General features: G+C 38.9%; 1 protein-coding gene across 1 annotated transcript; it reads left to right on the top strand.

Moving 5' to 3' along the window:
- Positions 1-2,978: 2,978 nt before the first annotated feature.
- IL26 (interleukin 26) lies at positions 2,979-21,011 on the top strand. Its single transcript, XM_077783127.2, has 5 exons — positions 2,979-4,171; positions 4,552-4,608; positions 6,061-6,192; positions 9,560-9,625; positions 9,711-21,011. Exons 1-5 carry the CDS (start codon positions 4,001-4,003, stop codon positions 9,795-9,797), a joined length of 513 nt encoding a protein of 170 aa, XP_077639253.1. The 5' UTR covers positions 2,979-4,000; the 3' UTR covers positions 9,798-21,011.
- The last annotated feature ends 1,681 nt before the right edge of the window (positions 21,012-22,692 follow it).

Raw genomic sequence — 22,692 nt, 5'->3', positions numbered from 1 at the left:
CACCCAGACAGGCACCATGAAAAGTGGGTGAACAAATGTAGGGATTCTGTGTGTAAGGATGGGAAAAACACCAGGCTGACATCCAGTCCTGGACATCCAGTGATTTTAATTTTCTTTGCACTGCCCTTATTTAATTTATGTACATTTATTTTTCCTAACCAGAGCAGAGTGTGTATAATATGTAAGCTGTAGCTGCTGGTGCCATCTATTTGTGCTATTCTGTTGTTCCCTTGATATTTATGACTACTGAGGCTACTGGTAGTGGGTCACTGGGTGCCTATGTGCTAGGTTTGCATGGGTAATGTAGGTACCCTTGTCTGAAAAATCTGCAACAGCTCCAAGGGTTCCTATTCTAATAGAAGGTCACAAGAAACTTTAACTCTGGTAGGTATTCAGGGTTTACCTATGTGCTTACAACCATTTTTAGAAAATGTTTAGAAAATTGCACTCAGTATTGAATGCTAGGAGCTTCTCTTCTCCAAACTACTCTCTCTGGACATACTAGGGTATCTCAATTCTTTATGTCCTAATTGTAGTAGTGTTGTCACCCTCGGATTTTGTAAAATCTCTCTAAACTTCTTTGTTGTTCATCAAATCATATTTCTGAGGACAAGACCTGCACCTCTTCATGAAGATCTCTTATTTTTCAGAAGACCAAAGTGAATCAAACAGGATAAGGAAACAAAAAAATAGTAGAGAATAGTCCTAAGAGAAAGCATAACATTAGGAGCAGTTAAGCAAATATGAGTAATGTTCATAGGAAGTACATGACATTTAATTCTAACAGGAAATGAAATGAACAGAAATTGTGAAAAGGGAGAAGATTCCCAAGTAAGAAACTAGATACGGCTTTTTGTGGATGGAGATCAAAAAGCCATTTAAGCTGCAAAACAACCAGTGCATATGATTGATATCTTAAGTGGGCTAACAGAATTTTGCAGTAGTGCTAGCTATATGTGTTTGTTCCCCACAGATCAAGAGAAATTAATGTTAATAATATCTAATAAGCTCATGTAGATCAAGACAATTCTGTGGCTCACAATAAGGCAGAGAAGAAAGGATCTTCATCAGGCTGTTGTTTTCATGCACTCACATGGAGCATAGGTCATACACAGCTTGCTTTGAAACTTAGTCCCTACACAGAGTAAATCAGGCAAGATTTTTGTATCTAATAAGCTGGCTACTCTGGTGGTTTTTCTTATACTTTTTTCTTAGCTATTTTCTTTCTTGTTCATTGTCATGCTCATAACCTTTATACATTCTATATAGATGCAACACATGAACTTCACTTGTGTTATCAGAATTGCATTGTTCCTGAAGTATTTGCTGATAGTGTACATCTAACTTTCCATTAGAGAGAGAGCCCATTTCCTCTGGGCCAGGGTCCTTGAACTTCTCCGGCTTCCAGGCTACTCATGGAAGCCAACATGCTTTGTGATGTGCTTTGTTGCCCTCAGACTATCTCTGGATACATCAGTTCCACTGCCCATACAAAGCTTTGCAGGTATTTTCTGACTTCATTGCTAAAAAGGCTGGTGTCTGAATTTGTTTTTTCTTCTGCTTCTTATAATTTTAAAATACTGAGTAATACTGATTCTTTGGTATTCTATAGTATTTATACCATAGTTATGTCTGAGCACTGAAGTTGCACTAAAATGCAGGGTAAAAGTGCTACACAGGACCCAGAAAGAAAATATCATGTTTGTTCTGAACAAGAAACACATGAAACAGTTAAAGAATATTGGCTATTTTTTGACTAGAGACCAAATCATCTTTTCAAAAATTGTGGAAGTGTAATTGATTTTATAGGATTGGTTATTAAATTGTAGCCCCCATTCTTTTATGAAAGGAATTATAGGAAAGCCTTATTTTATTTTTATTTATTTTTTAAAGTATGACTACCTTGCACTTGCATCCACCTGCATCCTTTTACACCACCCAGTTGAAAAGTTAGCCAATTCAGTGAGACATTTACTGATTCACATCCAGAGGCATTTAGAGCCCAATGAAAAGGTGTCACTTGCAGCCCTGTAAGTATGGTGATAGAAGTTCACAGAAGAGACAAAATGAAACTTGTGGTCTCAAAGGTTTTCCAGCAACATTAGAAATTTCAGAAATGTTGAAAATTATTGATTTTCTTATGAAAAGCCACTACAGACTGGATACATGACCCATTTATTCCATTTAGAGCAAAACTGTTGACCAAGGAGTACCACACCAAGGCAGTTTTGCATTCTGACTGTATTGCTTTCAGCCAAGATCCTCTTCTAGGAACAAACTAGCAATAAGAGACTAATCTATTGTCCACATGTCATGTGTGCAATGCACCTCATCTGGCAAGCCTGACCAGCATTTAGAGTGTTTAAAAACAGACCACAGTTCACATGAGCACTAAAATGCACATAAAGCCTCTGACCATCGTCATCTCCACCTTCCAAAGTCTAAGATCTCCTTCCCTTGTTGGTTGTTTTTGACCCCGGACCCCATCAGCACTTAAGTGCCAGTTAAGCTGCTGTGGTGTGTAGATGGTTCTGTGGAAAAATGCATTTCCCAGAGCTGTTATAGGTGGGATGCTTGAAGAACCCTGCTTGACCTGTAGGCTGCAAAAATGCTTGTCTGTGTAAAAGGTTAGTGGGGTTGAGGCTGGAATGAATAATTACCCAGCTTGTCTCACCTTTCTTCTTCCCATAGCTGACACATGTCCTGGGCACAGGCACACTTGTGGCACCATAGAGGGACAAACAGCTCTGCTGCTGGACCTAACAGATTATGGTCCCTTTGAATCATTTGATCTGCAGTTTAAATCACTTTCGCTGATCTGTTTAAAGTTTTCTATGTTGCTTTTGAAACATTAAACAAGTCAAATACCTGTCCTCTGTGAATATTTCAAGGGCTTCCTTTTATAGCCAACAAAAATGGTATCAGGAAAATTTGTTCTAGACCAAAATCTGCTTTCTTCTTCTTGCACATACCTCGGCCAGGATCTTGACATTTGACTTAAAATGATCCACACGGCTACTTCACAATTTCCAAGTCTATCCATGGAGTGATGTTCTTGCCTGTCTGGAGTAGTACTTGCAGCATTTGGCTGTGTTGGAAACAGGCCAGAGACAGATTGCCCAGTCTCTAACCACCTTCGTAGAATAGTGATCATCTAATTCTACTGTTTTACTTTTACCACCTCCGTGATGGATATGCTGGGGTCTTTCACATTATTTCCCAGTGCCTGCAACTCTCAGTGGACTTTTAAAGTGATTTGATAGCCAAGGATGTCCTGGTCCTTCCACAGAGCCCTCCCTGAAGCCCTCCCTTTCACACTGAACAGTCTAAAGCTCCTACTGCGGCAAAGTCTGCCCTGGCTACAGAATTTAAAACAGGCAGCAAACATCTTCTTTGCTAATAGATGCTACACCCTGGAAAAAATACCCTTCTCAAAAACTGAACAAGGAAGTTGTAAACAACGTGCAGTCTAACTTCCTTGTAGATAACAAATTTTCTAATCCTTTTCAGGGTAAATTAGGAAAGTTATTTTTCCTTTCTGGGACATTACCTTTCAGAAAAGTGCTGCCATAAGGCTTTGTGGAAAAATTAAAAACCCCCAAAACACATTTGGCATACTTTGTTCCGAAACTAAACTAACACTCAACTACCTTTTCCTCACTTGACCGCCACTTAAATGAAAGAAGACTTCTCATATGATAGGGAAATTCTTCTTTCTTGGAAACCTTGACCCTGTTGCCAGTAAATATGGAGATATCGTTTAGAAAAACGTCACAGATGATTGTGGTCAAATTTGTTGAAAGTGGAGCAAGACGTATAAAAAAGCACAGCAAAAATACCGATCAGCCACCACATGAGCAATAGGTTATCTATGCAAGCATCTTGGGGAAGAAGCTACTTTGAGGGTTAACAAAATTAGGTTAACCTCTGTCATCTAACCAGTCTGGCTGCATCACACATGCTGCTGTGACTGTAGAGGCTCAAAGATTTGGAAGCGAAGATGAAAGGATGTTCTATTTTCAGATCTGGGCATTTTTTATTTCTGCTTTGCCTTTTTGCTGTGGAAGGCAAAAAGTCACCTACAGGAAAACATACCTGCCGAAAAGGACTCCTCTCCCAGGTGACAGAGAACCTGTATGTCAAGGCAACTAGTTTAAAATCGTCTGTTCCTGTAAGTTGATCCCACTAATTGAAAAAGTTTATTTTATTGATAGATGCTTCTTTATTTGTTTAATTACTGAACTGATGGAACCTTTAATAAGATGAATGATTTCTACAGTCCTGAGAGACAGGGTAATGCAGTTACTTCTTTTGTAAAGGTGGGAAAAAATGATGCATAGTTGATGCATAGAGAGGCTGGATGAGTTTTCTATGAAAGAAATTTGCAGCTACGCTAGGACCAGAAAACAGATTTACTAAGTCCTCTACCCTACAACTGAAGAAGATGATGAAGATTAATGTTATTGTTACTAAATTTTGTACAAACCAGACTTGAAACTGTCTCACTTCCTCTGCTTGGGTTAATAAATACTATCACATTATATTTTACAGAAAGACCTTATCAAGACCACGAGACTGCTTAAAAAGACTACAAAAATGCTGTTTATGGTAAGATTTATATTACCAGTTTTCAATTTTCTTACTTTGACTTTCCTTTGATCAATAGAAACAGGAATATGTGATCAAAAGCAATGACAACTGATGCAAAAATCCCTTGTGTTTAATTGGGAAAAAGACATTTAAGAAAGCCACATACTTAATGAAGTTCTCTGCTTAGAGGAAGAGTGCTATTTCTCTCTCAAGAAAGGGATATTCCCCTGGGACATGAAGGGACAATTGATTATGGTATGGGGAGAAAGAGGTGAATTTGGAAACCCTGCCTGGAGGTACTTCTCTTTAGGCAGCTGAAGCCATGCTCTGCCAGCGAAGTTGGGGTGAGGGTGTTTTTGGTTTTTTTGGGAGGAGTGTGCTTGTGGTAGCAGTCCTCCTGTGAGCTGGATGTGAGCCTTCCAGGAATGCTTTCAGGCAGCAGCTCTCACAGAAGGACCAGAGCCACAGCCACTGTCCTGCAGCTGAGGCACCTTCTGCTGAGGGTGTGCAGTACCATGGATAGCCCGAGGATGTTGCAGAGAGTTGAGACACCCAAGGAGCTGCTTTGAGCTTAGACCTCTGCAGGTGCACTGGAAGAGGGTCATCAGAGTTCCCAGTGCAATTCAGCATGGGAGTGAGGAAAAAACCTTGGGGTATCTAATTGTAAGTGACTCTAAGTGCGTGAGACAGTTTTCTTCATGCAGAGGTCTAGTCAGCAAGACCAAATGAGTTGGTTTATCCTTAAGTATAGACCTATTGGCCTTTGGTGCTCCTTGGATTTCACCAATTACCTTGGGAGCAAAGGGTCCTCGCTTGTCTGTGGCACCTACACACAGATACCCACATTTAAGTGGTGTCATCTGCAGCTGCATTAGCTTCCTGACAGGAATCTCTCACCTGACACTTCATTCCATTGCCTAAAAATAGGCATATAGTAATTTGAAATGCCTTTAGGTGTCCAAGAGAACCCACAGGTCAAGCAGATACAACACAGGGTTGACAGGATGACTGATCTTTTCTGGAGCAGCAATTGGGGATGGGCCAGGTGTCCTACAGCATATCAAATGGCATGGGATAGTGATGTGGAGGAGTGGAAAAATGACACATACAATGATGCCTACAATTTGACCTAAATGGTCTAGCTTAATTCCCCAATTCATCTTCCACTTACACTTTGGGTGTTAAGTATGTTTGTTGCCGTCACTTCTTTTCTGGAAGACCATGATTGGTCTTACCAATACTCCTGTGCCTTCCAGCACAGCACCCTCCTGCCTTTCCTTCAGAAAACACAGAGGCAGACTGAGCTGTTTATAACAAAAGGAAGAAAGTAAATCAGATGCTAAAATTCATAAAAATAATTTTATTGATTGCACACTTTCTAAAGATGCAAGTTTTATGAGGCTGAAATTTTAAGACAAAGTCGACTTGTGGGGTGTTCATTTAGCAAATCAGTACTTGATTTGTTTTCAGACAAACTGCAGTGTTCGAGATCAGCTCCTCTCCTTCTATGTGAAAAATGTCTTCAGTCGTCTTGAGGTAGGAAGTGACAAGTTGTACTTTATTAGTGCCTTCCAGGTCCTGCAAGCAAACATGGATGCCTGTGTGAGTATATTCCTGACAGCTAAGATAACTTTGTCTGTCTGAAAAGTTAGGGAAGGGTTCCATCTCAGTTTTTCAGCAGATGGAGAGGCAGAGGGTGATTCAGAGTCATGGTGTGACTCATGCCACAGGGGACCCAAATTCACAGGGGCATCTCCACTGGGTCCAGGGAAGTTTAACACCATTCATTCCCTCCCAGAGTGATCTTGTGGGGAGTTTGCAAGGTGGTGGAGATCCCATGGAGCTGAGCCACTTCCCTACTGACAATGTCACCTTGTGCTGCACTCTAAAACTGCAAAGAAACAGGGTGATCACAGGGCAAATGTGGCTCCTCAAGTTTCTGTGATGTAAGTGGTAATGCTTTCCTTCTTCAACAACATACCCTCCACAGGTATCTTTACTCACATGTCATCTCTGCTCCTCCATACTGAACTTTGAAAGAACTGGTGGTGTCTCATGAGTAAGCAGGGGCCACAATTATGAAACACATGGGAGCACTTCCTATGTATTACCTGTGCTCACAGTCAGAGCGGGTTGTCAGAGAGTGATGCTGCCACTGGCAAAATGTCTCCAGGTGCCCCAGAGAAGAGACACTTTTACCAACTCTGCCTAAATAACAACAGGACAGCAGTTAGAGCCTTTAGATTTGCCTGTGCAAAGATAATAACATACCAGGGAGACACTAAGATGATGCCATCATTTGTTGGTAATTTCTCACATAATTTTTAAGGGTAAACAAATAGTGATTAGGTGTGTATTGAAACAAAATATCCTATGGATATATTTTTTTCCTCTCCTAAACCTGAAGTCCTCCTAAATAATATTGTCCCAGAAAATGGAGCTTGACCTAGGGTGAAATGTAGACATGGATATCAAGGCAAATGTCTACTGTGATTTTAAAAGTGAGAGCAGGATGGCAAGTCAATGAATTAATGAATAAAATTAGTTGAACCTTCGGCTAATCATCTGAACTGCACCATAGAATGAAAGAAAAGGACAGTGGTTCTACATGCACAAAAACATTTGCAATGCAATGCAAAAAAAAAAAAACAAACCATCTTCAGAGATCTCTTTGCAGACTTATAGGTCAGAATGCTGCAGGTTTCTCAGAGCTCCTGCATTCTTTTCATAATTAGTGCTTGTGTTTTACCTAAGAGAAGTCTAAACATAACAACTTACCTTTTTGGGTCTTAAAAAGTACTGATAAGAGAGCTAAGACTCTCCCTGCAAGTAGAAAAACAACAGCTCTTTGAAAAAGGATGGCTTGCCATGATTTTCTAGAAGACACTTCATTTCTGGAAACTAATATTTTTTGAAATGTTTGTATTAATTCAAACTGAGCAATACAAAACCATGTGAAAAAAAATTATGAATAGAGTAAAAGTATTAATTCAAACCGAGCAATACAAAACCATGTGAAAAAAAATTATGAATAGAGTAAAAGTAATTGATTCTTTGCTAAAAGTAAACTCGAGATTTTTTCATATATTATTCCTCAATAAATTAGCACTCATTCATCCATGTACATATCCCTTTAATTGTTATTACCTAGTTTAGCTATAAGATGTTTATCAGAAGGGATTTCACCATGACTGCATATTATGTAATTAATTTTTGCCTTTCAAGAATGAAATTCTCTATACAACCAAAGGAAACAGTGCTACCTTTATAGATATAATCACCTTATTTTCTTTCACAAACTCGGGCTGTAATTCAGCCAACTAGATGCATGTGTGCTGCCTAGAAATCCTAACAATATTTGCCACAGAACCACTTCCAAAGACTTATACTACAGTATTATGATTCTCACCCTGCCAGTTCTTGGTTTTGTCCAAACAAGGAAGCATTAATATTTTGTAATGATATTGAGGCCTAAGTTCAGTTTTTTAGAAATATGTAAGTTTGAAAATCTCTAAACTGATTTCCTGCCATAAAGTCAGACTTCTTCAGACTTAGACTATGACTGCAAGGTAAAGGAAACAGACATTTTCCCTTTGTTACTTGGAGCACCCACCTACAGCACCATTGACCTCATTACTTGTTTGAGTGCCTTGGTCAGCATTGCTGAGAACAGTGTGAAGTTGCTTCTGAGGTTGGACTTATGTTCCTACATCAGTAGCACATTGCAGAAGTGTTTTCTCGTAATTGAATGGAGTGCAGAAGGACAATGTATTCCCTGCACAGCCTTTAGTATTTCTCTATCATTTTAGACAGAGCTTGTAGACCTCAAGCTGAATTAGAGCAATGCTTGCAATACTCTAATTTGCTGGCCAGCTCATTTAGTTAATTGCAGTATATGCAGGAAGATAAGTTTGTAATGTGTATCACCACTAAAGCAAATAAAACTACTTTAAGGTCAGTTCTGCTACCAAATGATATATCTCCATACAAGATGGAGATAATTTAAAAAAAAAATGTTCCAGGTTAGAAAGAACTACCCTGGTTGGAAGATTTTTTAAGATAAAAGACATGTCTTTGAATGTTTTTAAAGATTTGCTTTTTTTTCCCACTTTCATCATATGAGGTGACTTTGGGAAGCACAAAAGGTAACCTGAAAATGTTTGTGCTTCTTTTTAAAGTACTGCATGTGACATAGAAAAGGACAAACCATTCATTTCAGAGGAGTTATTTTCTTCCATGTGTTGAGATGACGACTTTTGCCTTTTTTCTTTTCAGACATGTTGTCCTTGTTTGTAGATTGGAAAACATAACATTTTTCCTTTTTTTCTCTCTGAAAGAATGTATTTTTGACAGTCCAGGTAGCTGAGGATCAGCAGGCCATGTTGCTCAGGAAGCTTAGTCTGGCAACTCTAAAAAAACCGTCTGGAACAGCTTTGGGTGGCCAAAGCTGAGTGGCCAGAGATAGGTGGTGAGGAGACAACTAAGTCCTCCAGACTGTAATTAGTCAGACAGTAGAGAAATAGGCAGGGAAACAGAGAAAAACATAAATTAGCTTATAAACATATTTGGAAGCCTTGCAGAAATGTGCAAATTTGCTCCCTGTACTTTGCAATGGTCTTTGGCTTCTCTCAGATTCAGAGATTCTGAGGGTTTAGAGCTAAAGGACTTTGAATATCCTTGAGCTAGGATACAATGTGCAAAAGCTGTAACTGCAATTTATGTAAAGATTTCTGAGATAAATAGAAAGTGTTTAATAAGAAAACATAGAGATGGTCATAGTGCCAATTTTGGGTGTTGTGAACTCAACTTGGCAAGAAGAATTCAGATAAAAGAACACATCTGGGTGACACTGAAGTTTTGTTGAGATCACACATTTTACTGGTAGCCCTACAGTGCCACACTGTGGGCTGGACTCTTCTTCATCACTGTGTCTTTATATCAGCATCTTTGGGTTTTTTTCATCCTTCAGCTTCCATGTTCTCCATCCACAAGGTTAACTTCTGCTGTCAAAAAGTTAAAGAGAATGTTTCTTAAGGTAAGAACAGGAGGTGCTGGCTCCCCACCGCACTGTTCAAGGGCTGTAGCTAGTTTATTTTCTAATGCCTTTATCTTCTCAACAGCTTGGAGATCAGGGATTCTACAAGGCCATCCATGAACTGGACATTCTCCTTCCCTGGATTCAGGCCTACATACAAACCATCATATGAAGAATGAGGAAGTGACAGACAGTGTGCTGCTTCTGTAAGAAGAACAGATCAATACCCAAAAGGCCTGAAAATTACCTGAGAGCCAGATGATCAGTGTGACTGGCAGTAAGTTCCTCCCATGGAATGAGACCTACTGTAACACAAGTGGCACTGAAGAGGGCTTTTCATAGGCTTTCATGGTTAACCTGGCACAGCAGCTTTGCCTGTTCTGCCTCTGGAGCAGCTAGAGCACCCTCTGTGCTTCCCATCCTGCCTGCCTGCCTGCTGCCTCGCAGGCAGCCCCCAAATGTGCCCCACCACCAGAATGTGGAATCTGCTACCCTGCGGATCTGCACAACGTCCCATGTGCTGTGGGCATGATCTTGCCGTGGCTTGTGCACCCTGTGTGAATACAGTTCAAAGAAATGAGGATCACCTTGGAAAATCCTTCCCCTAAGCTATATTTCTTTTGGGGCTAGATATATAACTGTATACACAAGCCATTCTACATGTAAATAAGAAAAATAATTATGTAATGCTTATCTTTATTATTAATTTAAGGTAATAATTGATCCCTAAGAAAAATACACAATTAATGTAAAAGCTTTTTTTCAGACTCATGCATGAGTTTTAGATGTCACATGATCTACATGAGATCAGACACTCAGAAAACACAATAAATGGATTACTTTCACTGGAATTGCAAAATGACTTGTGAGAAATTTATGGAAGTTGATGGTAGTGGTTTCCAGAATGTCTGTCATATAGTACAGAATGAAGATGCAGCTCTAGTTTTCTCACATTTTTAAAGATTTACCAGGAGAAAATATTTAGGCAATGAACATATTCCTAATTTGTATGTTTGGCAGTTCCATGGGGCTGAGATTCTGCAAATCTTCAAATCTCATAGTTCTACTATGTCAGGAGCATTTGAAACCATTAGTGTGATGAAACTGATGAGCCTGAGCTAGTTCATCTTCTGGCAAATGTCTAATAGAAGGGAGTTGGAATGAAAAATACATTTTTTCCAGTTGAAGACAAAATGATTAATTAGAGGGACAGTGGAAAATTTGATATCATGGTCTTTTTTGAGCATTGTAATTTAACATTTAATTAACACAATGTCCCTTTTCATGGATTTTTTCACACCCATTAATTTTTGAAATTCAAGTTTGCTTTCAGTTTCAGTGTTTTTTGTCCAAACTGTGGTGTATGGAATAGAAAATTGACTATGGACATGGCCTCTCCAGCCTTTGTCAGACATAACTGTCTAGTACTTGCCACTGGTAGAGAGCTGGGATCTGGGATCCCTGTGTCTGTGGGATTTGCTGCTTCTCTGCCTCAGAAGGGAGCCAGTGACACCTGGCTCCTGGCAAACAGAAAAACTGGTACCTTTAGCTGAGAAGATCCATGGGCAGTGGTTTCAGGTGATTTAGGTTGCCGAAGTCTTCTCTTATGGAAATGTTGCACATCTGGTCAGTGAGTGATGCATGAAGAGACACATGACCTCTAGAAAGGGCAAGTAACACCTTCCCTGCCACACTGCATTCCTGGAGTCAGCCCTGCAGTGGGAATGGGCAGCCAGCAGACCTCTCACAGCAGGGTTTGAAGTCAGGCTGCAGCAAATCTCAGCCTCCATTCATCTAACAAGGAAATCAAGCTATTTTATAGCATAAAAACTAAGGATTTGTGTATTTCAGCGCTCATTTTCCATACGGCCTGGGACACTTTGCAGACTCTTACTTGCCGTGTCTATAAAATGGAAGTACCTCTGGGAATGATGAATCCCTTCATACAGTAGTGAAAATCACATTTGCAAACCAATGAAACACTCCTGGATGAAAGCCAAAATACAGCATCTGCAAAATAAAGAACATTACCTAATTCAGAAGTGTTGTGGTAAGTGATACATGTCATATGCAGGCTACCTAACAACAAATATTACTTTGAGTCTTCACAGAAACATAGCAAAATAACTGGTATTAAATATAGTCAACTGTCAAGTCAAAGTAATAAGTATGGGCAAAAGTTTATTACCTTTTCAAAACAGACAAGTGAAAGATTACATTTTAATTTTACAGATGAGACTCTAGGTGTCACTCTTAGAAAACAAGACTCATGTTAGCCTCACTTAACTGCTGACTTGAGTTGATGGAGAAAGTGTTAGAACACATTTAATAAGTAGTTTTCTTAAGTGGAAACTGAGACAGATATGCAATTGGGTTAAAAAGATTTAATTATTTAAATTCAATTGCCACAAATGTAGAATTGAAATGAAAAATGCAGGGTGAGAATGATGGGCATATAGCAACAAACTGATTCAGTCTCTAGTTTCACGATAGAATTCTTATGTGACTATGGACAATTTCCTTTATTAAGGTACTGCTCTCCTTTAACTGTCTTTCAATTATTTGTTCAAGTTAATTTTGTGTGCAGAAATCCTCAGAAGGAAATTATTTCCCATGTAGTGTTAATTGATGTCACTGTTGCTTAGCATGGCTTGTCTTATCACAGTGTTTTGGTCTTTTTGAAGCAGTGACTTATTACGTGGAAAAAAAAGGTATTTTATGACTGTTACTGCAAAAGCAAGAATGAAAAATATGTGGCTGTGCATGAAAATTGTCACTAGATCAAAACTTCTTTAAAAACACTGATCTAGTGGAAAGTAGCAGCTGCACATGCAGTTTTGGTGTTATGTAAATAGTACATCAACAGTCAGTGAAGACAATTTCCATCACATACTAGATCACATTCATTTTCTGGTTTCCCTGAAGTGTTTTTTTTTTTTTTCCCTCTAAAGTACAAAATCTTCAGAGCAGAGGTTTTCACTTAATAAATAATTTCTGGTGTAGGCCTAACCATCTGCAGTAAATTCCTGATCTCAGCTGCAGCCCTGGTGCTATAATGTAGTTGTAGAATCATGGAATTATAACATCATAGAATTGTTCAGGTTGGAAAAGATCATTCAGATCATCCAGTTCAGTCATTAACTCAACACTGACAAGTCCACCATAAAACCATGTCCCCAAGTACCAAATCCACAGGTCTTTTTCCTACCTCCAGGGATGGTAACTCAATCACTTCCCTGGGCAGCCTGCTCCAGTGCTTGACAACCTTTCTTGGTTGCAACTTGACAGTGCTTTCAGAGAAGACTATTTCCTAATCTCCAATCTAAACAAGTCCTGGCAAATGCTGGGACAGTTTCCCTGGAGAGCATTAGAAGGATTAGAAGATTAGAAGACTGTTTCCTGAAACATGGAACTAAGAATGGCATTTGGACAATGATGCAGCATGTTTTGAAATTGGCTATTTGGTCACAGTTTCTTTGCGCCCACAACATACACCAATTTCTAGGGATTGCAATAGCAGACTCTTCACTGCAAAGATACATGGCTAAAGGTGAAATGTTTGAACTTTTGGCCTAGTGATTAACGAGATGCTCTCGAGTTAACCCCCAGTAGTCAATGAGCCCAGATACTTAAGTCAAATCATCTTCCTCTCAGGAGTTGTGGGGCTGCCAAGAGAAGGGGTGCGTGGGCAGGCTGTACAGGAATGGGAGGGACACAACAGCCCCTGTACAGATGCAGTGGTCACCTTACAGCTTCTCCCATCTTTAGCCAACCTTCTCATGTTGCAAATAATGAGTGCCCTGGGCCTACCCCCTCCTAAATACTGCCAGGATCTGCTGAGCCGTGAAGAATGGTCTCACCTCAAATCTGTTTTCATTGAAAAATCAGTGTTGAGGTTGACATTCCCTATTCTGTTGGCTTCAGTGGAAGAGTGATTTGGAAATGTAAAGGCAGCTGGTAGGTTTATTGCACTAAAGGAGCATTGTTTGCCAGAGGGAAAAGGGAGCCACAGGAATACCATCAACTGAGGGTGGAGTTTATCATGGAATAAAGTGAAATATGTCAAAAGAAAGTTTGAATTGCAAAATGTTATGGATAATGTTTTTTTGCCGGTCTTTGGATAGAGTGGGTTGAAGAAAAGCATCAATGGTCATAAAGCCACAGGGTCCACAGGATAAATGAGGCTGTCATGGGACTCTGGAGACTTCTGGCCCGACCTCCTGCTCAAAGCAAGGAACACCAGGAGATCAAACCAGGCTGCTCAGGGCTTTATACAGTTGGATCTTGAAAAATCTCTGATAGGAGTGACGGAAGGCTGACTTTGAAGGGCCATTGCATAACTTCTAACTGGGTAAGGTACTACAGAGCTGAATGAAGCCACAGCTGAAGGAGAAGTTTTCCATAGTTGAAACAACTGCCTGGTCACAAAATGTTTGTGTGAGGTGAATGACAAATTGCAGGCAAGTGTTGAGTCCTGTGAGAGAAAAGGGTTGAATGAATTTTGAAACAGAATTAAGGCAGATGAGAAGTCACAGATGTTTCACTTTGGTAAATTACTTCTGAAGGTTGTAGGCCCCTCTAAATTTATGCTAAGGTTTTCGGTCCAAAGTCTTGGAGATGGAAACCAGCCCACTCCTGACCTGGCTCCTGGCTCCTCTTTTGGCAGCTGCCAGGGAAGTTTCTAATGTGTGGCCCATAAAAAGGTTATGCAGATCTCCCTGCTCCTTGGCCAATGTCTCTGGATATCTCCAGAGTGCCCCACCTTCTCATCCCAGGTTATAATGCTCTTTTTAGAGTTTTGTTGGCTTCTGGTAGGTTTTCTGCCTCAGCAAACTGGCAAAGAGCAAGAAAACATGTTAAACTAGGATATTTAAATAATTTCAGCTATCTGATTACCATTCCCTGATTTTTGAATCGTCAGAGATAGAAACCTGAGAAAATACAAATTTAATTCTGTTTAGTGGAAGAGGGTGTAATAGATGTAGAGGCAACTTGAGGAGGAAGGGTGTAGAAGAGGAGTGATGATGGGTGAACAGAGGAGCCTGGGTATTTGAGTCTTATCCGTATGTTTCAGCATGTTGCTGTATTTTGCACATTAAAAAAACCTACTTAAAGAAAGCCGGATGTAAAGCTTCTAGCAGATGGAGTTGCAGAGAAAAGAATGAAACGTAAACAGAAATGATGAATGAGGTTATATATAGATATTAAGGTGCACGTAGATATTGCAGATACTATAGATACTAAGATATCAAGGTGTGAACAGGTTTGGTTTTGCTTTTCAAACAGCCCTTTAATCAATTATGTTTCTTCATATTTAATAAAACCTTATTTATCTTCTATGTAAGACCTTAAAAAGGCTTTAACACTCTTGACATAATAGTAGAGTTTGGGGTTAATGACATACATCACTTGTCATTATTAACCAATAGATGCTTTTCCTTCTACTTTCTGCCATTGCTGCTTATTCAAGTTGTTTTGGCTGTGCTTTCAAACAAGCTGATGAGAAGGAAGTAACTTCCTTGAATAGCCATGGTGCAGGGGGGCCTTTTGTTTGCTTGTTTCTTCTAGAGTCAATGAGCAGTCATTAACAGCAGAATACACCGTGGTGATTTTGTTGCTGTAGGTGATGCCTGTAGCCCATGTCGATCATTGACAAAGCATCATCCATTATTTTCTGATTTTTTCCCTCCCTGCATGGAAAACGAAGTGGTTTGTGCCAGCCCAGCTCATTGTCCCTAACCACGCGTGAAGAACCCGCTGACGTCTCCTAGGCAGATTTTGTCATGTCAGTGTAAATGTTTTCTCTGTTCCTGTATAGTGACTAAGGAATAACCAGTAGCAATTTCCAAGTGATGAAGAAAGCTTGCAGAGATAAACCACAGATGCCTTAAATTAGTCACTTTATAAAGCTATTTACAAGCGAGCCTCCTAGATGTGAGGAAAAGATTTTTTTGTGAATGAGAAACCACAGGCTGTCAGTGGAAAAGACAACCTGTTTTTCTACCCGCTGTAGGGGAAAGAGTGCTTCACGTACAGCGATACCCGCGAGGGTCACAGATGTGAATCCCAGGATGGAGCACAACTGCAGTGCAGAAGGAGAAATGGAAAGTTTGGAGAAAATTGCAGGGTTGGAGAAGGATACAAAAAGGGGTTGCAGCATCAGATGCAGAGCTGCAATTTGAGTCAGTGGTTTGGCCTCTTCAAGACCAGCAAACTGAGCTTGGCATGACCTGTGTACCTAAGAAAACCTGCTGATAGCAAAGGGTGATTGTGGCAAATATCTGACTGATACAAACTGCACTCAGCTGACAGATATGTATATCTAATTTCAGACCATCTGAACCAAGATCCTGGTGCATATTCCTCTACATAAAGAAAAGACAAGTGACTCACTGGGGAGGTTTTATAGAAGAAAGGGAAGAGGTCATACTAATCTAGTGGCAATCTATTAAAGACTACTTCCCCAGCCTAAACTCTAGAATGAGTGTTCCACTTAGGAGTGTAAAAAGATTTATGAATTGTTACAAACTGCATGCATCGTAGCATGGCAAAAAGAGTGAATGCATCTGCCCAGCTTGTCTGTGCATGAGACCACTGAAAGGAATCAGAAAGATTTAATTTTTGTATGTGGTTTCACTATTGATTTTCTGAGTCTGATCCAGCTTTTTCTTTCTTTGAAACTTTGGAATATTGCAAAGGATTTAAAGAAAAGTTATATGAAAATTTGCCCTCTGGTACATGACATTAAAGATATTAGCTTGATCCCATTGATGAGAGGGAAGATAAAAAAAAATCACCCAATTGCAATTCATCAAGAGAAATTACTTAATAAGAATCTCCATGTTTCCTTGGTTAGATGGGAAAAAGCATGGCAAAGTTCTACTCTCCAGTGCTAAATCCAGGAAATTCAGTTAGGCTGGAACTAACAGTAAGACAGATACTGACCAGGCCAACTGTTATAAATGACCATTTTTAAGACTTAAAACTGTAAATGGAATCTCTAAGTATCTCATAATTTACATCCTCCAGATACTGAGCACAGGAGTGAAATGAGTTCCTCTGAAATGTTTAACCTATGAACCCATCTCTGTTTCTTTTTTAGGAAGGCTGTTGCAGAGTTTCACATTCTGATTGCCAGAAGTCTTTAATTTTCTGGCCCGAGTTTACTCATGGACAGTTTATAGACATTTTATTTAGTGTCAGTTTATTCCGTTAGCCTACGTGACTAACTGAATTTGCGGTTTTGCTGTAATGTAGTTCAAATGACAGCTGGGTCTTTTCAGCTTTTGTTTTTCTAAAGCAGAACAATACCAACTTTTCTAGTCTTCTTTTATAAAACAGGAGCTCTCTGTTTTCTGGATCATTTCTAGTTTGAACTAATCTATATAGCACAGGATTAACCCACAAATGTACATTGGCATTGCTCCCCTCAGTCTTCTGGAAACACCTCACCCATTTAACCTCCGCAGTGTCCATTTCCATTGCAGCATTGCCTTGATGATCCCTGTGATGAGCAATGGTATCATGGAATCGTTCTTCTCCTCCAACCACCTTTTGTGAGTGCCACTGTAGATTAGTTATTTAAGATCCTGTCAAGCCCAGCACTGAGTACTTGAAGGTAGGTTCTACCCCTTCTTTGGGCAACTCACTCTGACATATAATGTTTCTCATGCTGAAACAGCTTGAGCCTGTTGCACAGTGTCCCTTCACTATGCCCTGTGTGAAATGAGTATCTCCACTTTCTTTGTAACTACCTTTTGAGTAGTGGAAAACTGCAATTAGATTCCCCTGAACCTTCTTGTTTTGTGGCTGAAAAAACCAAATTCCTTCTGTTTTTCTTCATAAGTAGAGACCTTCAACCCTCTCATCACATTGGAGGCCATTGACTGCAGTTCTGCTGATGCAGCCCAGGAGTCCGTTTGCTTTTGCAGCTGCAAAGGTGAAATCCACTTCCATTCAGCCATCCATCAGCACTTCCAGGTCCTCAACAGCCGACTTACAGTCCTGTATTTTTTTTTTTTTTGTTAACTTTTGAAGCAGAGTCAAAATAATTTTGTACTTACAACTTGAAAAAACGCGTCTTGCTTCATGCTTACCTTTCTTTCTTAGCTAGAAACAAAAGGTTTCTTTTTGAAATGAAAATACAATTGTTTAACTGAAAAGTTACAACCCAGATGACAACATCCAATCTTATCCAGTGAATGAGTATCTACTGTAATGATACCTTTTGCAGTAGTACTAACCTTCTATCAAAAAGAACCACACACATCCTAACTCTGTGAATATCAGCAAAGCATAATATTCTGGTTTGGGATGACTGAAAAAACCAAGTGAATTCATTCCTTCAACTGAACAACACTTAATTATCACTGACTCCTAGACACACAGTTCCCACAAACTTCCTTGGAAGCAGAGGAGGAACTGATACATTCCACCACAGGCTCTTTTAAGTGCAATTCAAGCTGCAAGGCCATAAATTAGAGGGATTTTTAATGCATTTCCATGTGTACCTATATATGAGAAGACCTGAGAAGACCCATTACTTCTTTGAAATATTTAATTGCTTCTTCCACAAATATTTATTGCTATACACTTATCTGTCTACTCATATCTGATTTTTCTGGTTCAGGCTCTAGTACAAAGAACAGTTTAATTTCATGCTTCCCATTGCTTAGACCATTTCTCTTCAGTGCTTAATCATTTCAGGTAAGATCAGAAATTGTTGCAAGATAACTTATGTCTTCAGTAGCAAAAGCAGCAATACTATAGGAGTAGATTAGCAGGTTACAAGCTAAAACAGTACAGGAGTAGATTAGTAGGTTACAAGTAGATTAGTAGGTTACCAACTTCCACACTGTGCTTGTTACGAGCTTATTTTGAACTAACTCTAGCCTGGTCTTGTGGCCTGAGCTCTTGTAAACAACTGGATAACATCAAGAGAGTTTCTGAACACACTTTCCAATTTTATTTTATCTGAAAGGAACTAAATTTTGCTGGCTCCCAAAGTGCTCCCAAATGCAAGCCAAAGTGAAGTGAATGGTGATCCAGAGATTGGTTTAAGTTCCCATATGTAGAACAACTGGCACACAAACACGGAGGATCTCACTGGTATGCCATTTTGCCTTATATGAACAGAAAAAAAAATAAGTCAGTCTAAAACATCTTTGGGCTTTTTTTTTTGGCAACTATTGGACCAGAATTGATGGTTTTTGAGAAGAAAATTCTCTTATGGAAAGGGCAGAGCAGTTCAAGTATGCTGATGGAAACCAGAGTTGGTGCACTTGAATTCTGAGCTCTCTGCAATTAATATTCAACTTGTCTGCATACTTTTGCAAAGCTCTGAAAGGACTGTTGTACTTGGCTTGTGTGCACGGAGGCAGAGGTAGAACACCACAGTTAAAGTCTAGAGTATCACAGCTCCTCTTCTACTGGTGTCTACACTAGCTAGGTGAAAATAAACCCGCCCTTGCTGTTGTGGCAATATGCTACAGTTTCCCCTTCAATTTTGCTGCAGAGCTGTGCACGGAATAGGCTGGTGTGGCAAAACCAGAGGTACTGAAAAAGGATAAAGTGAGAGCCCAGAGCTCTGGACAAATTACAAAACAAAACGATCAATTTAAGTGGCAGGAGAAGGTTCCTTTCACTACTATTTTTCATAGGTTTTGGAAATTTTTCATAATTGCCATATAGACTTTCCTAGATATTAATAGGGATATTAATAAAATTAATAAGTTCCTAAATAATTAATAACTCTTGCATAATTGATGAAATTCATATTCTTTCACAACAACAAAACAGTAGTGCTAGGAAAGGTATTTTCCTCCTTATGGTAACTAACTCATACAGACACTTTAAAATACCAACACATGGCCCATCATTAGTAGACCAATCTTGTTGTTGCTTAGCTGTCAAATTCAGTGAAGAAGCTGTGGCAGGAGTTAAATTAGCTGTGAGGCTTTTGAATCTCTCAAAATCAGAAGAAACTGCTTACTGCTCAAAAGTTACTGACAAGGAAGGAACCGACAGCAGCTAAAAAACTGCATAAGTTTCATTTCCTTAGGAAAAGATTAACAAGTCACATTTTAATTACTTAAAAGTATTCTGCTTGAAACTGTATTTTGTTCTTTTTGAAACGAGTATTTTTGTTGCAGCTTGCGGGGAAAGAAAGAGCAGTATTTGTTTATTTTATTGTATTTTTAAAACCTTGTTTTATTTCAAACTTGGGGTCTTAAAATCAATAGTTTCCTTAAAAAAGCAACAGATTTCAGTTTCCTGTGTTTTGGTTTTTTCAAAAAGTATTTATTACTAACTAACTCAATCTTTTAATTTTCTAAAGAAGACTAGAATATGTTCATTCAAAGCACTTCATAGTTATTAGTTCAGGCCTTTGAAAAAGGAAGATGAGCAACTTTAAAGTGAAGTGCATCTACTCTCGACCCACAGTAGCTCTTCTATAGGCAGCCTCTACTTCCTGTGGAGATGAAGAGGAAATGTACTTTAGGGTGTGAAGCACCTTCTTAATTTTTTAACTACTAAAAAGCAAAGGTCTTGAATATTTCTCCTTTCACTTTAAATTCTGAATCTAACTGAAAAATCATTGCAAGTAAACTCCTCTCAAGAAGTCCAGTTCTAAGTAAAATGTTATCCGTGGATGAATTTCTTGTAAGCCCGACTTTGGCAATCTCATATGTGTCCTGGAGGCTGGACAGAAACAGGTAGGACCAAATCTGTGTAATGATTTGCTTTTTCTCTGTAAGTAAAGATGACTGGCTTGCTTAGTCACACAATTATGAATGGAACTAAAGAGATTGTCAAGTGAGGGGAATCCCCACCAAACTGTCTCCTGGATTGTTTTAGAGGAAAAGATTGCACCATGTAGTAGATTTCTTCTAAGAAACGTCCTGTGGAGGTTTCCAAATGATTATGACAGAAAATGTCCACTCTCGAGGCTGGTTTGAAACATTTAATGGATATTTTCTTACTGATATTTGAAACAGATCATTGACTTAACCTCCAACACACTTGTGTTTCCATATACATACGTGATAATTAGCGATTATTGTGTGATAACAAGAAAATGATCAGATTTTTTTCCCCCAAAGGCTGACATTTCATCTTAGAATATTCAATAAGAAATCAAAGCAGGGTGTCTTTCACTACTGTGCACTTCCAAATTTATATGTATTAATTGCTGACAGTAAATATGTAAGATAAAAGTACTTACACTATGGAAACAAATGCAACTGTACAATGAAAACTCAATTGGACTTGAATTCCTCATTAAAAATTAGATGAAAAAGCTCCAATGCAAATAAAAGTGAACAGCAGAGAATATCAGTGTAAGGAGACGGAAAAAAACCCCGTTATGTGGAGAAAATTCTGTAAGTATAATGAGAGGTAGACAAGCAGGACTGGCTCACTGACAGCTTGATAGTCTGAAAAGTCCCATTTTGATATAGCATTAAGAATATATGAAAAATATTAGGTTGTTACCAATCTGCAATGAATTTTCAGTTCAATCCATGCTATTTTGTGAGGTTTCACAAAATGGTTTTTAACGGAGATCCCTGAATGGATTGACCTAACACATACAGAAACCAACAACTGGTTCCACACTAGCAACCTTTGGTCTTCTCTCTTTAAAAACGACAGAGTCCTTCTGAAAAAGAGCCTTGGGCTATTATCACAGATACTTGGATGTAGAAATTCTGGTAGATTTTTTGCTCTTTTGAAGATGGATCTGATCCTATGAAAATGAAACTGAGTAACTGACAGAAAATAGCAGAGATCTCTGTATGAAGAATTGAAGTATAGAGAAAAACATGAATCCATTTACTGGGAACTGAGGAAAGACATTGTGAGCAAAACATGATTATTTTTTCTGTCAGTAGCATATAGCAACAGTAGATGTATACCTATATATTTACAGGAAATATCAGAAAGTCAGAACCACAGAACACAGGCCAAATTATGGCAGAATTGTTTTCTCCATGAATTAGCTCTCTCAAAGTGAATTAAAATATTACCTTGAAACTAATGGAAGTATTTGTAGAAAATGCTATCATAGTATTAGCATGCTAGTCTTATGAAGAGCAGGGCTCTTAGAGCATCACAGAATCACAGAATATCCCAAGCTGGAAGGAGCAGAAGAATTAAAAAACCTTGGAAGACCACTTTGGGGAGAGCTGGTTTAATAAAATATGTCTTTATTCTGCAGAATGCTTCACATCCACCAAGGCACAAAATGCCTTATCTGAAATCAGTATGTTGCACTGTTAGCATGGGATAGACACCATTGCCTGCCTAACATTAAAAATCAACAATATGAATGTTGTTGGTGCTTGTGTCAAAAAAGCCTAGGCAAAAGTATCTAAAAATATTCAGAAAAACCTTTTTGAAACAATTGTCTTTAAATAATATGTTTTCCTATTTGCTTTATTCTGCTTTTAGAAGTTCATGTTTTCTGTCCTTTCCCTGCAACCATACTGATTAAAAAGTGATTGGAAAGAAAACCCCAACCCCAAAACTCTAAAATATATCCCAAGATTCATGAAATCATGTAAAACAGGAAGCTGGTGCTTTAAAGTGGAAACAAATACTGTAATACACATTATATAATGCTCATAATGGGAAGTACCTCTAAAAGGTATCACGGTGCTGAAAGCAGAAAAGTTTCAAATGTTTTATTCCTCTTGGAAGAATGAAGAAGATAGGGTGATAATAGAAGATTTTGTGTAAAAAAAACCTGTAGACACTCCATGGTTGTAGCACAGGAGGTTTTACACAAGCCACCATTTAGACTGCTGCTGTGCCACCAGTTTTGATGCTTTCCCATTGATATGGACTGAAACTAAAATTGAATAATGTTTAGAATTTTATTCTTTTTTTATAGGCAATAGATTTAAATCAGAATTTGGATATGTGTAAATATTCCAGACAGTAGGAATACAGAGTAAAAATGCACACCACGTTTGTCCATCACTGTTACATTGCCACAATTTTGTTCCATATTTTAATACAAGAAAAAGAGTACTTAGGAATTTCACCTGACTTTCTCATGGTTAGCT

Source organism: Lonchura striata, chromosome 1A (genome assembly GCF_050655825.1).
Source record: "Lonchura striata isolate lonStrDom1 chromosome 1A, ASM5065582v1, whole genome shotgun sequence".
Lineage (NCBI taxonomy): Eukaryota > Metazoa > Chordata > Aves > Passeriformes > Estrildidae > Lonchura > Lonchura striata.
This window is presented reverse-complemented; position numbering and strand designations above follow the sequence as displayed.

Coding starts and splice junctions, on each gene's coding strand:
- IL26 (XM_077783127.2), top strand. CDS start 4,001: ATGAAAGGATGTTCTATTTTCAGATCTGGGCATTTTTTATTTCTGCTT. Junction 4,172..4,551: donor GTTTAAAATCGTCTGTTCCT/GTAAGTTGATCC, acceptor TATATTTTACAG/AAAGACCTTATCAAGACCAC. Junction 9,626..9,710: donor TAAAGAGAATGTTTCTTAAG/GTAAGAACAGGA, acceptor TCTTCTCAACAG/CTTGGAGATCAGGGATTCTA.